The sequence below is a fragment of the Amblyomma americanum genome, chromosome 2 (genome assembly GCF_052857255.1).
Source record: "Amblyomma americanum isolate KBUSLIRL-KWMA chromosome 2, ASM5285725v1, whole genome shotgun sequence".
Classification (NCBI taxonomy): Eukaryota; Metazoa; Arthropoda; class Arachnida; order Ixodida; family Ixodidae; genus Amblyomma; species Amblyomma americanum.
In genome coordinates, this window is record NC_135498.1 from 33,881,555 (window position 1) to 33,896,698 (window position 15,144).

Sequence of the window (15,144 nt, forward strand, 5' to 3'; positions counted from 1 at the left end):
AAAGAGGACGTATATATGGAGTATAAGAGACCTCGGCTACCGTCCTTGGTGAGATGGTGTCAGTCGATACAGAATAGCAGGAGGGAAAGGAGCAGCTGAGGGGAAGGCTCGCTTCCGATCTGCAGCGACTGGTAACGAGGCAGGATCATGCACCGGTTGTTTTTCTCCCGGTTAGGCGTCGTCCGCGTATGTAGCCCAGGTAGGCACGCACTCGAACACGCATGCATACTCAATGCGCTGAAGTACACAGGCTTCGACCAAGCGGGTTACTCTGTTGAAATCCCCTGGTTACCGTCACTAGAAGCTTTGAACGAATGATAGGGGACTCGTGTTTTGTGCAGTTATTATCGTTGTTTGCTTCCTCACTGTTCGTGCACCAGTCAGATTTCCGAAGTGTTCTTGCAGTGTCTGAGGGGTGCGGTCATGCAGAAAGTACTGCTGGCCTGCCTGCTTCCGTGATCGTCTGCGATTTGGGTCACGCAAGGGACACGAAGTGTTTGGCGCTGCTCAGTGGTGGTACTGCTCTGTATGAAGTTTGGCTCTGGCCAGATCGGTAGATCTCCTAGTTAGCAGGACCCCTCTCCTTGCGTCTTCCAATCTATTAGCCTACATGCTATTACTCCCTTTTCCTGTAAAAACGTTCCTGTATTCAGCAATTAACCCTCTGTGCCTTGGCCACTCCCCCGCAGTGGGTATGTGCCAGCACTGTTTGAGGCCAACAACAACAACAACAGATGGAGTGAACTGCTCAGTGTGGGTTGCCTATACGGGTCAAGCAAATGCATGTCAGCAAATGACGTGTCAGTTTTCAGTGCAGTTGACTAGCGGTAATGCTGCGTGATTAAATAAATCCTTCCAATGATAACTATTCTACTTATTTTTTTTTGCATGCAGTTATGTTTGTTAATTGTTAAGAGGCTGTGCTGTCCAGTTGGGAAAGCTAAATTAAAAGCAAAGTTGGTTATCTCGTGATCACAAGTACATGAACCGAAAGTAAATTATAAATTTCCATTCTCTCTCTGCGATGCCAGTAGCGCATAAAATACACATGGCTGCGCAGATAGGTACCAAAGTATAGAATATCCAAACCTGTCGTACTTTCTCGTGTTAGTAATGTTGTTAATGTTGCAGAACGTGAAAAGCTGGTTCTGCAACATGAACTGCTCCTGGTTTTCAGTACACAGCCGGCAAGGGCTCCATGCACTAGTTTTACATGGCATGGCTTACGAAGCGCGAGACCCTATACTTGAATCTGATCCTTCCGAACACTTTTTAGATTCCCTGAACGCGTACGGCAGTTTTTTTTTTTATTTCTTCTTCCTAGGCAAGATTTACTAAGAACTTTCCAAGGCCCTTTCTTCTAGTCACGAGAAGTAGTGGTCCGACTGAGCCTCATGCCGGGAATAAACTTTACTTTAAACGAACGAAGGAACGAATGAAAACAGCTTCCTACTTTGAAGGCAAGTAATTGCGAGCTTCCCGGATGAGCGAAATTCAATAAAGAAACAATCGTGACAATCAAAGTGCAGCAGCAGTCGAGCACACACGCTTCGGATGAGAATTAACATTACTTACGCAGGCAGTACGCGAACAAAAACCAAACGCCCATTTTTAATGACCTCTTCCGCTCGACGACACACGCGTATTCGAAAGAAAGCAGTTCTTTCGCCACAGACACGCGCTGATTTGCAATTCCTTTTAAATATCGAACGATCCGAACTTCGTGCTCAATAGGAACAATTTGTCGACGCTGAAACTTGCAAGATAAGGTCCACACGTGTACCGCGTGCCCTAGATAAATTAGCTACATTTCTGACTTCACTCTAATTCTAGAGTGTGCGAGCCACATTGCTTTGAATCGATGTAGCCCCCTTACGACAAGAGCCAGAAAGAAAAAGAAAAACAGTGCGGCACTATCACTCAAAGATAGCACTGACAGTTGATGTTCCAATGTACAATGAGCGCTTGTGTCCTGAGGCTGGTATCACCACGCCCACATACAAAAACTCTCAGTTGCATAAGTAGAGCTTCTGCTTTTGCGAACACGAACGCAGTTTTCCTCGGGACGGCTCACGAAGGCTTATCTCTGCCATTCAAATTTACATATTACCTCTCTATCGCGTTTCAAATTCGAATTCCTCTCTCCTCGGTGTTTCAATTTCCGTAGCAAAAGTTTAAAGGAACGAGAAGATAAAAGAAATAACGAGTTGCTCCATCTTCATACCTGGAATAACAGCCAACTAAGCGGCGCCCCCTATCGAATCGTGAAAATAAGCCGCAATTCCTTTTCTTTCTATTGTTTCACACTCTCTTAATGTTATCTCTTCGCTTCCTTCCAGAAAAGTTCTTCGAGTAATTCAAATTTCTTCTGCGCGCCGTCGAACTGCTGGAACATAAATTGGAAGAAGCAGCACGAGGCGTGAACCGAAAACGAACAGCGTACACCGAGCGAGGCTTGCGCGTTCGTTCGAGCGAAGAGTTTGTTTTACCGGGAAGAGAATTTCCAGTCCACTCCCCCCCCCCCCCCCCTTTCCCCGCTTATTCTGCAGGGAATTTCGTCGGCTCCAGTTATAAGGTGCCTGTTGGCGCCGCGTCCTAGCGGCGGCTGCGGGAACTACAAAGCGAAAACGAAAAAAAAACGCGGCATTCGCCGGAACGCCAGGAAAAAGATGATAACAAAATAAAAAGAAAGTGCGTTCGGGACAAATCCTCGCCTACCGTACAATTGATTCATTTGCTCCGGCGAGCGGGAAGTTAAATATGAGGCCGAAGAAAGGAATAAACGAAAGGAAAAAAAACCGTTACGCCGGAAGCAGTTTTGCGTATACTTCGAGCAAACGCCATATATGGTGAAACACGCAATTCACCGAGTAAGACGCACGCGCTCCGCGGCGCCTTAAAATTGTTCCGCCGAACCACGTGAAATTCCGAGTTAAAACGAGCGGAGAAACGTCGGAAGAACAGGACAGGGAAACGCCTGCTGACTGGGGGAGGGAGGGAGGGAGGGAGGGAGGAGGTGGAAACGCTATCGCACGGAAGCAAGCTTTGTGGTTTTGTCTTGCTTTATGTTTCTTCTTTGAAACCATGCACTCACTGTCTTATACGAACACACGCATACATACAGTCGGGCATGCCGAGTCAAGAAAAAAAAAATAGGAGCACGCAAATGCCCGAAGGCGGCAGCAGCGCGCTAACAGTCTTGCCCGCTGTCCGCTTTCTCAGGTTGCTTCGCCGTTCCCGCCAAAATGGGAGCGTCATTTGTACGACATTGCGTCGCCCCCTTTTCTTCTCTCTCTGTCTCTCTTGATTGCGCCGCTGCCCTTCCTCTTCTTCCCGTTCTTCACCCCCCCCTCAACTTCACAAAGTACAGGGCTCCAATTTCCACGCTCGTTTGTGCGTTGTCATTCTTCATTTGCTTTTTCTCTTTGCTGCCTGCGCGCCGTATTGAAAACGTGTTCGCAAATTGAAGCTTTATTGGGGACGCTTGCACACGAGCCTCGCTGACAATCGTTCCGCCTGTTTCCTTCTTTCTTTTTTCCTTCCCTTCGCAGGCGATCCCCCGGAGAGTGGCGTGCACTGTCGCGCTCGTTTTGGCGGCGGCGGTGGCAGCAAGCCTGTTCCCCACGGCGGAGAGCAGTGAGTGATTTGTCCTCTCCTTTATCTTGTTTTCTATTTGTTATTGGGATGTTTCTTTTTGTCCTCATGTTTTGTTGGATGCTTGTTACCCAGCGTACTCGGAATACAGACAACCGAAGGGCACTATGGTATAGGGAAAAGAATACGTGTGAGCGAAATCTTGAACCAGAAGATGGGTACAAATGAGCGAGTGCCTGCGACCTTTCAGCTTACGACGTAATATGGAGTCTATGGGGCAATGAGAGGGTTAGCGTGAGCTTAATGCGTCAGCTGCTCACAGAGAATTTGAGTGAGTGAAAATTAGCTTGGAAGGCGTACGATTGGTTTAGTGAGTGAACGAAACTCTATTGAGTCAATGATTGACTTAGGGAATGAATAAGGAGGTTTTTGTGCACTGATGAGTGGACAGTAGGCCTATAGGCGCATGAGTGCTTTAGTCAGAGAGGCGTGTCTTGTGGGACAACGAGGGGGTGATTGACATGCATAGTTGAGTTGACGAGCGAGTACATAGTTGAGTTGATGAGTGAGCGAATACGGGGCTGAGTTAACGAGTCAGCGAGTGCATGATTGAGTTGAGTTTTTGAATGCATGGTTCATGAGTGAGTGATTGCATGGCTGATGAAGGAGTGAATGCATGGCTGATGAGTGAGCGAATGCGTGGTTGAGTTCATTAGTGAGCGAATGCATGGTTTAGTTGATGAGTGAGCGAGTGCATGATTGAGTTGATATGTGAGCGAATGCTTGGTTAAGTTCATGATTAAGTGAGGGAGTGAGTGAAAGAGGCTAGTTAAGGGGTGGAGTACGTGAATGAATGTACATGTGTGACGGTGTGAGCGAGTTGATGAACTAGGGGCCCATCTTTTTTGAGAACCTCTAGGACGCACAGCCAAAAGAGAGCTCCATGTATACATGCTTGTCTTTTCCTAAACTATATGCGTCAAAGCACTACCTTAACTTATGTACTGCCAGTTAAACTTTCAAAAGAAAAAAGATAAGCACGAAGTAATTGATTTCTAATTAACCTTTGTGTCGTTAAGCAACAGACTTTAGCATGCAGGTTCTTCATGTTTCGGCTTATCACATTGTCATATAGCCTCGTAGCTACCACGTGAATAATTTCTCGCGCTTAATGAAACATAATGTGGGAGATATCACTGAAGCAAAAACATGCCTCGTTTGCATAAAAAAGAACGCTTTAGGAGGGGAGACCAAGATCCCAGGTGTTATAGCAATTTGCAACAAAATGACACTTTTATATAGGCCTGGAACCACTGCGGCGCTACCATGATACATCGAACTGTCCGTCTCTTTGAAAGCGGTGCGCCAGAGTTTAACCAGAATTATCATCCCGCAAGTGAACGAGCAAAGCCACTGCATTCCATTGCATGACATACACACTTAAGCACTTTCTCCTCACAGCATCAAAACGAGATTTCGCGCATCGAAATATCCTCCTGGAGAAAGGGAGCATTATTCATTCGCTTTTTCTTGAAGGAAAAACCGGCTCTGGTTTTAAACATAAAGAAAAAGGCAGGCAACCATTGGAATGCGAGCCACAAACATGACTATTCTTCTTTTTTTTCTAATGCTGCTCTGGAGCACTCCGGCTCCCAGACTGCGTTGTATTCCAAAAGACAGAAAATTTATGCACGCGTCTGCACCATATAATCTCGCTCAGGCATCCAAATTTCTCGTTCCGGAAAAGAAAAAGAAATGCAGTGCTTGCACCAAGTCCAGAATGAGACACCGGTGCACCTTAACGCAAAGATTTAAATCGGGCTCTCTGAGAAACCCGGCTCGTCCATTTAATTACTCCCTTTCCTGTTTTTCTTACATCGTGTCTAGACGCCGCTGTCATTACTATGCGTAATGCATCGCTCCCCCTCGCGTGGAAATTAAAGGTTTATGAAGCACTTTCAGAATGGCGAAACAAGAGTAATAACCTCTCGGTGACGATACTTAAATTCCCGTCCATTAATCATCTACAGCGGTGGATTTGCCCGGTTGTTGTGCGAACTGCTAGCCTTTTCTTTTTAATCGTTCGCGCTTACTTTTGCCATACCGTCGGTAAGGGCAAGGGTGACGCGATATTAACGAAAACATTGACCTTCCACTGGTGTACACGAGAGCCGAGGGGGTACAAAAGTTCTTTCTGAAGAAGCAAGGCGGAGTGCGGGGATCAATTAATGAAATCACGCTGTTTTAGTTTAGATTATTAATCACTTCACCTCTGTCACTTGTGCTGCAAATATGCGAATATCCCCTATCATGCCCCGTAGTTTTCTCAGCAGCGATTTAAAATCCTACCAACGCCTTTCGTGACTGAGTGTTTTGAAACTCGAAGAAATGCCGCTCTGAAACTATAAATGCTCTAAATGCCGGGCTATGTGCTTTGACCTGAGCCAGGACTGGGCAGTGATGACGATGCTGATTGGCTGGATGCTCCGTTAAGTCTTCCTATAAGATGATGATGAATTCTTATGGCGCAATGGCGTCTCTCACCAAAGAGCGCCGTGGTGCAAGGTGGGATCCAAGACCCGTTTCCCAAGCATTTCACCCTGAATAAGCCGAGCACGAGACCAGGGGAAAGCTTGTACCCATTGTATCACCGGTGGGTATACCCGGCGGCACTGGGGATCGAACTCCGCACCTCTCGCATGCGAGGCGGATGCTCATTCTACTATAGGCCACCGTTGCGGTCTTCCTATAAGAGGCGAAGCTAATAGCTCTCTGACATTAACTAAGGCTCTAGTTGAACAAAACCGGATTTAGTGCCGCTAATTCAGAGCAACATTTCTGTCTAATGGCGTTCAGCACCTCGGGAATGCAGAGGATTTTTCAGAAATTTCAGTAAGAAATGCTCTACACATTTGAGCCTCGAACAAAAGGAGCCTGGCTATAAATATGGGCTTCAGGTGAAAGCAGCAAGCAGCCACCGGCGATGCAATTTGCTCAAAGCGTGCGCCTTCAAGACACGCCTCACTGTAGCACCCGGGTCCTGTTACAAACCTGGTCCCCAGAAGAAACTAAACAAATACGGGCCAACAATAGCGGCGCGCAAAGTTTCTCTAATCTGGCGGATCTCGAAGTACTTTCGATCCAGGGGGTATATAGCAGTGATCACAGGAAGAGTATTAGCAATGCTCTCAGAGAAACAGTTCCCCGAGAAAGAGTTCCAAAGTTTACTCCCCCCCCCCCCCCCCCCCCCCCCCCCCCCCCGGGCTGTGCTATCCTGTCGTAGTTCTTAAGCCAGCCCGTATGAAAGGAAAGATTTACTGCCCAGCGCCGTCACGCACACTCGAAGCCAGTGTAATAACAACCAGTGGGGCAGAGCTTGATGACAGTCAAGAATGGTTTTCTCAGCTCGCGACTCCAGTTTTGTTTTTCCTTTTTGTTTTGTTTTTTTGCGAGGCGCGTCCCTCCAGTAAAGGGGAATCCACACAACGGTCGGTGGCTGCCTGCACTGCGAGATGGGAAAAGACAACGCAGTCACCAACAGCGAACTGGATGCCGGCAAGAGGAAAGCTCTTGGCGTTGAAGGACAGACGCATTTCGCGTCACCAACTTTGCCCCCTTTTCCTTCTTTTTCCTCTTTTTTTTTCGGTAGCACACCCTCTTTTCGCTAGCCTTTCTCCGTGAAACGAACGGTTTTCCATGCCAGGATAGCATATGTGGCATAAGACGATGATGGAACGAGCGGTCAAAATTCAAACTTCCAGGCAGCTTTCAACGCCAGCGAGCGAATATATATCGGATTCAAAGGAAGCTTTCAACTGTCTGACGTTCTCCAGGAATGCCGGCGACCGACTTTATCAGAAATCTCAAATAGTCCACGCAAATGACTCCGTGATGGCCGATGCAACAAGGGAATGGGGAGCGAGCGGAGAAGCCATTCGAAAAAGGCTCTAGTCGGACTCCATTTGTTGGAATGTTTCCTTCGGGGAGACGGCTATTTCGAGGGGATAGAGCGAGCGACAGCGTTTTGAGGTGGAACTGAAAATGAAGAGAGGAGAAAGGGGAAAGCGAACGGAGCGAAAGGAGAGGAAAGAAGATGTACTTTCGATCAGTTCCGAAGTCTCATATGGTGTCTCAACCGCCCCCTCCCGCACGCGCACGCACTTTTCATGCGCGCAAAATGCACGCGCGATAACATTCTTCGGTCGAAAGTTGAACAGCCTGTGTAGCACAGAGCACACGCGTACGTATACGCCTCCGGGTGCACCGCAAGAAGACATACACGTCCCGCGGAGGCGCCAGACACATGCGCACTTCTGTAGGCGACGCGATGTCGGCAAAAAAAAAAAAAGGGGGGGGGGGGGGAACAGAATCAAAGTGGCTGAACGAGTAACAAGACCGGTGAGAATATCGAACGAGAGCAACCAAGAAGAAGGTTTGAAAGGTCCCCTGCAGCGATCGAAGTACCAAGGAGCGACCGAAAATTCTTGTCGACTTCGCTTTCTTCCCGCGCTATTATGATCTAGCCGACATCGTCATTCCCTGCGCATCGACGTTCTCTCTCCCCCCCCCTTCTTTCTCCAAGCAACGCGAGGAGCAAAGACGATGCTGCGCGACCTTGAAGCCGGCTTCAAGGAAGTCGGCCTCAAAATCCGGCATTATCGGGCCTCCTCCTGCGCGGCGAATAGCAAAAGTGGGAGAAAGAAAAAAAATGGAGCGACAAAAAACAAAACAAGAGTGACAAAAAAAAAAAACGATGAAAGAGGAGAGGCTTCGCTTCCTAGTGGCGCCAATCGCGCCATCTCGTTCAAGGCCTGCACGGCCAGTTTTAAACGAATACGGATCGTGCTCCGCAGTTTCGAACGGTGCCAGCGCGTATGTACTCGCCAGGCGCGTAACGCAAGCCATGCCCGCCCGTTTTTCCCAGCTTGCCTGTCTACTGGTGGCGGCGTGCCTGGACTCTTGCGAAGAATCCTGCGCTTTCTCTTTTTCCTGTACTATTTGAGCCCGGTTTTCAGCGCTTTTACTTGCGTTACGAGACTGGCGTGTAGAAGTGTATATATACTGTATAGGCGAGGCGCCGCTGCTCCTTCAGCTGCTGTTCCTGAAGTTCGCGCAGGTCAGCGACGATGGCTTCCAGACTGCCCCCGCTACTGCTCGATTTGCGCTCCGCATGGCGGGAAGATAGGCGAAGGTTTCTAATTATAGGACGGCGCTATGCAGACCACTGCTATATAGGCTACGTGGCGCCGTGTAGCGCTTCAAGCATTCGCTTAAGTATATCCCTTATAAAAATTTCTTTAAACAGTCTATAGACTGTCCATAAACTTCTTTCTCTAAAGTCTATAGACCCTTTATAGACAATCCCTACAGAAAAGTCTATAGGATGTCTATAAACAATCTATAGATTTATGGCCATGCACTTTTAGTAGACTTTTGTCTATAGACAGTCTGTAGACTATGAATATACGAAAATAAATATCTACAGGAAGGCAGTAGAGTCTATAAGAAGTCTATAGACTTTCTATAGACAATTTTTGTAACGAATACTGGCCTCAATCTCACGCGGCGTCGTGTACGGGCTGTTCATCTGAGCCTGCAAACCCCACACACACGCACGCCTAACTTAGTTTGTCACTGCGAAGTAGCACGAACGTCGCCGGACCAGGTGCACAGCGATCCATCTCGCTTGTGACAAATCTTTTCCACTGGCTCCCACGGGTAGGGCCTGACTATAGGAGGAACTATGTAGGAACAGTTTCGCTTACTGGCCCAGTTTACACGTAGTAGCTTAAGTGTGCGTTAAAAAGAGGCGCAGCTCGATGGCTGATATCAAGGACGCTGTTCAACGGAGTCCGGTTGGTCTCCACGTGTAGGAAGTTTGGGCGCATACCGCAGATCGCTCACAACCGCCCAGCGATATGCACGAAACGCATAGGTTTTGATATAAAGGTAATGGCGGAAAGTTTGAACAACAATTTCTTATCACATTGTCTACACTGAAAGCGGCAGGCTGTCAAGCATGCTATACGTGCCCATGACATACACTTATGCCATACCAAACGGTACGCCTCTCAAGTAGTTTTTGCTGCAGACCACTCTGTAGTCTGTTTTGGTTGAAACATTATTATTCGACTTCCAGGTCGCTGTTCCACTGATTCATCGCATTATCAGCAATTTGGACGTGGTTTTCGATGAATATTGCTTCCTCAGCGACTGCACTTAACGACATCCGCTCGTCGTTAACCGCGTTACATAATTAAGCACAGCAACAACATTTTCTTTATTATGGGTGCATCAGGTCTATTATAAATATGTTCGTTAAAAAACAAGAAAAATGCCACTTATCGCTCATTCCGTTCACCTTTCGGCGCACCTGCGAAGGCATGATAATGCGCGTCGTCCGTCTCCCACGGGCCATTAAACGGGCCAATGAACCGTCCTAATCAGGACCCTTAACTCGCACCCACTAACAGGCTTTTTCACGTGACCATCGGCTCCCATCAAGTCGCGCGAGAGAAAAAAAAAGTACTAAGGAGGCCCGTAAGGGGACGAGCGCGCGCGTAATCACGGTGGGCGGCATCGCTGTCTTAGTATCCGAGGCTAACCGGACGGATAGCCGACCACGGTAGGTGCATGGGTTAGTGGGGGGAGGTGGTCGGACCTTCCCCCGTCTTCATCGCGATAAGTGTCAGAGCCGGGGATGCGCTCAGTTCCGGCCCATATCCCTAACTGCCGGCGACAGAAGGCGGAGAGGGAGAGGCCGCACCATCGCGAGCGCGCGGCGGCGGCGTCCGAGTGTCGGTCGTCCTGCGCATCTCGCGACGACGAGGACTCTGCTCGTCCCCCCTAATTGCGCACGGCGCGCGATTACTCCTCCGCCGCCAGCTCGCTCTCTCGAAGCGAGCGTGCTAGGCAAGTTCCGAGCCAGGAGAGGGAACGGACCGAGGAACGCGCGAGAGCTGCTCTTTGCCCGTCACGGCGCCCCTAGATCTCATTAGCGGTCGCGCGCGGCGGTTCCGGTAATGAGCCTCCGTCTCTCGACTTGGAGAGGAGGAAAAAGGGCCGACTTGTTATATAGCAATGCTGAGGAGACGATGCTCAGTAGCTTCTGCTGGCGGTGCGCCGCTTCGCAGTTTGCGCACATTTGCGTGCAGTGCAGTGCACTGCCCGATATAGCGCAGAGCCAACCGAGGCGTGGCACAAACCGGAGCGCCTGTTTGTTTTTTTTTCTTCCGTGATGCCGCCATGCAGTTCCAAAGTTATCCTCGCCTGACCAACCACCGCCGCGCGCGTTCTACGCTGCTTCGGGCCAATGGATGGCCTTTACGTTAACGGCTATTGATTTCTGGCGTCTCCGCCTTGCTCACGCTGGACAGTATACCCTGACTAAGACCGGAACAAACAGGATGACGGTAGCGGAGTGATGCTGGTTTGAGGTTGTTAGTGCAAGAGCTTGTACGCGACGTCACGGGGTGGGGGGACCATGGATAGCTTCCGCATCGCGTACGACAGTAAACGGATGATGATAAGCGGATTAGATAAGAGCGCCGGCTTCCACCGTGGGCCTCGTCCACCAACATGGCGTCCGCTGTGACGTCGGTTCAAACCATCCATCTAGCAGGAATTTATTTTCTCGCCCGCTGTGGACGAGCCGTGACAGAGGCTCGATACAATGTGCACGCAACTCGGGACGCTCATTCATCTCGGCGATCCTCGCGAAATGCTCAATTTTTGATGACGCGCACTCGTCGGCCGCCTGGCCTCGTTCGAGGAGCGCTGGAAGCGAGAGCAGCGCACTCCATCTCTCCACCATCTCTGCAAGACGGATTTGGCGAGCAAGCGTGATGGAGGGAAGGAAAGAGCGGGAAAAGAAAAAAAGCAGGGAGTATATGCCAGCAATTGAATTATCCCGTGCGGGCCGCATCGGCGGTCGGTAAAGCGATTGATAAGTTAAATATGTAAGCCAAGATGGGGGCTATGCTTGGCTTCTGCATCAGTGGATTCTACCTCTTCAGGCCCGACTCGCTGATGAGGGTAGGAAAGATTGCAAAAAGAAAATTTCGTCTCGTGTCGGCTAAGATAAGGGTGCTTGAGAAACCGGGCGCCGTTGACATAGTTGGCGGACTTGAAGCAATATCGTATTACTCAGCGTGTACTTCTAAGTGCCTGTATGCGATGAAACTTTCAGCCCCGCTATAGAGCGGGAACACAGTTCGCATTAAAACTTGGGGATCTTACGTAAATTAGCTGAAGCTTCTTTGAGCGAATCATTCGTTGATTTCAAGAAGTCTATAATTCACTTGTATCCGCCGATTTTAGTGATTCTTTTGCTCTGCAGGACAAGAATTTGGGGATCAGTCTGATTCTTTTCGTCTGTTTTTCTACCCATCTACAAGGAATCTAATGTGTAAGGGCTGTGTAGACTCTCTGCACACTTACTGAAGCAAACATGCGTTACCCACATACTTCCCTTGCCCGTGGCCTTCATATTGGTGAACTCGAGGACAGTTTGAAGTTCGAATGATTTGTTAACAAAGCATGGCAGAGACTTACGATCACTTGAGCACGGAACAGAACTTGTCAGACACTCTATTCAGCGTCCAAAAAAAAAGTCTATTTGTACCAAAAAATAAAGTACCGTTCGATGCACAATAGCTTTTTCTAAATGTTTTACATCGACATATTCTGACAATTTACAACTTTCTAAATTTTTTCCCCACTCACTGCTTCACTTTCGCAAACTGGTGATTGCGAGGTTGCTGGCGGCACTTTGCCAACTGCACGGAGCCTTTGCCGACCACACGGCTGCAGTGGCCAATCGAGCAAGGTTCTTTTCAATGCCACTGCTACCGTAGGCACCATTAGAAATTTAATTCGCCAGTCGAAACCTGAAAGCAAGAAAAGCTTATCTGACCCTTCGTGACAACGCTGGTAGCGTCAACCATATGGGAAGAGCATTGGAATTCCCCTCTTTTGATCTTGGTTTGCTTTATATTTTTGCTTGACAGTGTGTGCGTGTGCGTGGCTGTTGTGATGAAATACCTCGGAGATTGCACGGATAACGGTGCTTGCCGCGGCGAGGTACGGACAATTTCGCAGCAGTTGTTGCGTAGCTTTCGTTACATATTCCGCATTCTCAAAATTGTTCGTTTCTTGAGCGTCTACGCAGACGGAAACCGTTTTTATTCCCGCTGTACACTCACACTTTTCTTCTTCCTGCCTGGCTCGGCTTTGCAGATGCTTTTGAATCAGTGTGTTTTTTTTTTCTCCTTTCTCTAAGGAAACGCTTCAGGTCTGTTGTGACTCATTAGACGTGTATCGCATTTTGCGGCGTGTGCCTTCTAATTTTTTTTTGTAGCGATAGCTACATTAAGGTAGCATTTCGAACCTTCAGCGTGGCGGCGCGCCACCCTGTGGCTGCGCCGCCACGCTGCCACGTGGTTGGTCACGTGGTGCGCAGCAGCTGCCGGCGCCGTGGCTGATCACGTGGTTCGTCCCGTGGTTGGTCACGTGACCAAGTTCCACTCGGCCAGCTGTAGCTATCGCGTCAGTACAGGTTTAACCGGAGCTAAAGAACCGCCAATTTTTTTTCGCGATAAATTGATAGTGTTTTTCATGTTGCACCCTTGCCTTTTGACTCAAAAACACAATACTCACATCGTCTAATGACTCTCATTTCACGAATACATGGTCTGATTTACCTCTTTTACAAACTGAAAGGGCAAGCAGAATTTTTTTAAATTTTTAAATTTTTTTAAAAGGATTCCTAGAAAGGTCTATAAAGTTCGAACAACGAGTTTTTATTGAAGAACGTCAATTTTCGCTTCAAAAAGACAAGATTTTTTTATTTGTTGTCGCTCCTGCTTAGGTTATTGTGAGCTTCTTTTCTTGCTCACAATACAAATCTATTATATCAAGTACTAAGTAACAGCGCAAAGGTCAGGCGTGTCCAAATTAGGACAAGCAATGCTGCAAACGCCTAACGAGCACATGTGGGTAATGTCCTGCGGAGAAGACGCGAAAGCACTGGAACTGTAGTAGTGCCCCTGCGTTTTTTATGCCGCTGCTAGTTACAGCGCTGGAGCGTCTTCATCCCTTAGTATCGCAGACTAGCCATCCCCAGGGAAAACTTCGCTCCTCCAGAAAACACTAAAAAAATAACAGAAATGAAAAGCAAGTCGTCTAGTCGAGGCATGACCTTTCTTAGTCACTAACACATAAACCGCTTCAAGGGCTAACGTGTTTTAATTTTTTTCTTACTTTTTTTTTCATGTAGTTTGAAAGCATCCCTACTCTAATAAAGTCAATCGAAAGCTTTGCGTTTGACGATGCCCTTCAAATCGTCAGAAGTAGGAGCACTACTAAGTAATAAATCAATGAAAAACTCTGAGACATTTTTTACGCCTCCTAACACGTGCTGTCTTGTCTCACGCAGGGGCTCTGACAATCAGGAAGCGAGCTGCTTTTTACATCGCCAACGACACTGGTAAGTGGATATCTGCTTCCCATCTCCTTTTTCCTTGCTCATGTATATATAAGACATCGCACCATAGAGATGAGAAAGCCAGACTGAAAGGTTTTGAACGAAAAAAAAACAAGACCACTGCGCTGGCGTTGATCAATAAAATAACAACCGCTGGGAAACAAGGAAAGGATACAAAATGCGCAGAGATGCACTTAAGACTTTTTTTTATCAACGAGAAAAAAAAAGTCCATGTATCCCGCCGACGTAAGTTGCTGCCGGCCCTTGAACTCTCATGACATTGATGTAACGCCACCGCCTCTGAAGTGGCGTCGACTGTGCCTTAGCACTACCTTAGATGCAGCCTGGAACTGAAAGTAACGTTTTAAGCAGCCTTTTCATTTTGAGGTATACGACAAAAGTGTTAAGTAAGCTCAGTGTTTTTCATTTAAATATGCGCGCTTGCTTCGAGTTAGGCTATCCAGCTGACGGTATATAGTGGAGACTGCAGTACTTGTAATACTCGCATTCCTATTTCTGTCGCCTGTCGCGTGCTCTTTTTGGTCGAGAATGGCGCGTTTTTATTCTCAGCATAAAAGTGACTGACATTTATCTATTTTTTCATAGACTTCCTGTTCGCGCGTTTTTGCTTTCTAAGTAGCGTTCCATAGGGCAGAGATTTCGAGCTATGCTCGAACAACATTCAGTGCACAACTGCTCTGTAGGTCTTGAAAAGAGCAGGTGCTTAGTGAAGACAGGAAGCAACGTGGTCTGGTCGCACAGAACAGGTTTCTTCACTCCTGCTCGTCCAGTGCATATTTCTTTCGCCATCCACAGTACACAGAATTTGCTCTGGACTCAGCTCGTAGTTATATACCGTGTTAGCTTTTCAAACACATGTCGCCAACCACTGACTAACAGTAAAAAAGAATCATCACTCGGAACCCAGAAAAGTGCCGTTTATTAGTTTTCTAGCTACCATACTATGAACAGGGACGACTAATGGAGCTTAGGGGCTGGTTCGGACATGTTTGCCAAATATGCTAACGGTCTTTGGAACCAAGGGAAACATGGGGGGATTGTTAAAA

At 47.9% G+C, this 15,144-nt stretch overlaps 1 protein-coding gene across 1 annotated transcript in view; it reads left to right on the forward strand.

Moving 5' to 3' along the window:
* LOC144120948 (uncharacterized) overlaps positions 1–15,144 on the forward strand; it is a 79,321-nt gene that overhangs the window by 30,761 nt on the left and 33,416 nt on the right. Inside the window, exons 2-3 of the mRNA XM_077653775.1 lie at positions 3,552–3,636; positions 14,030–14,080. Of these exons, the coding sequence (XP_077509901.1) occupies positions 3,552–3,636; positions 14,030–14,080 (136 nt within the window). The remainder of the gene's footprint in view (positions 1–3,551; positions 3,637–14,029; positions 14,081–15,144) is intronic.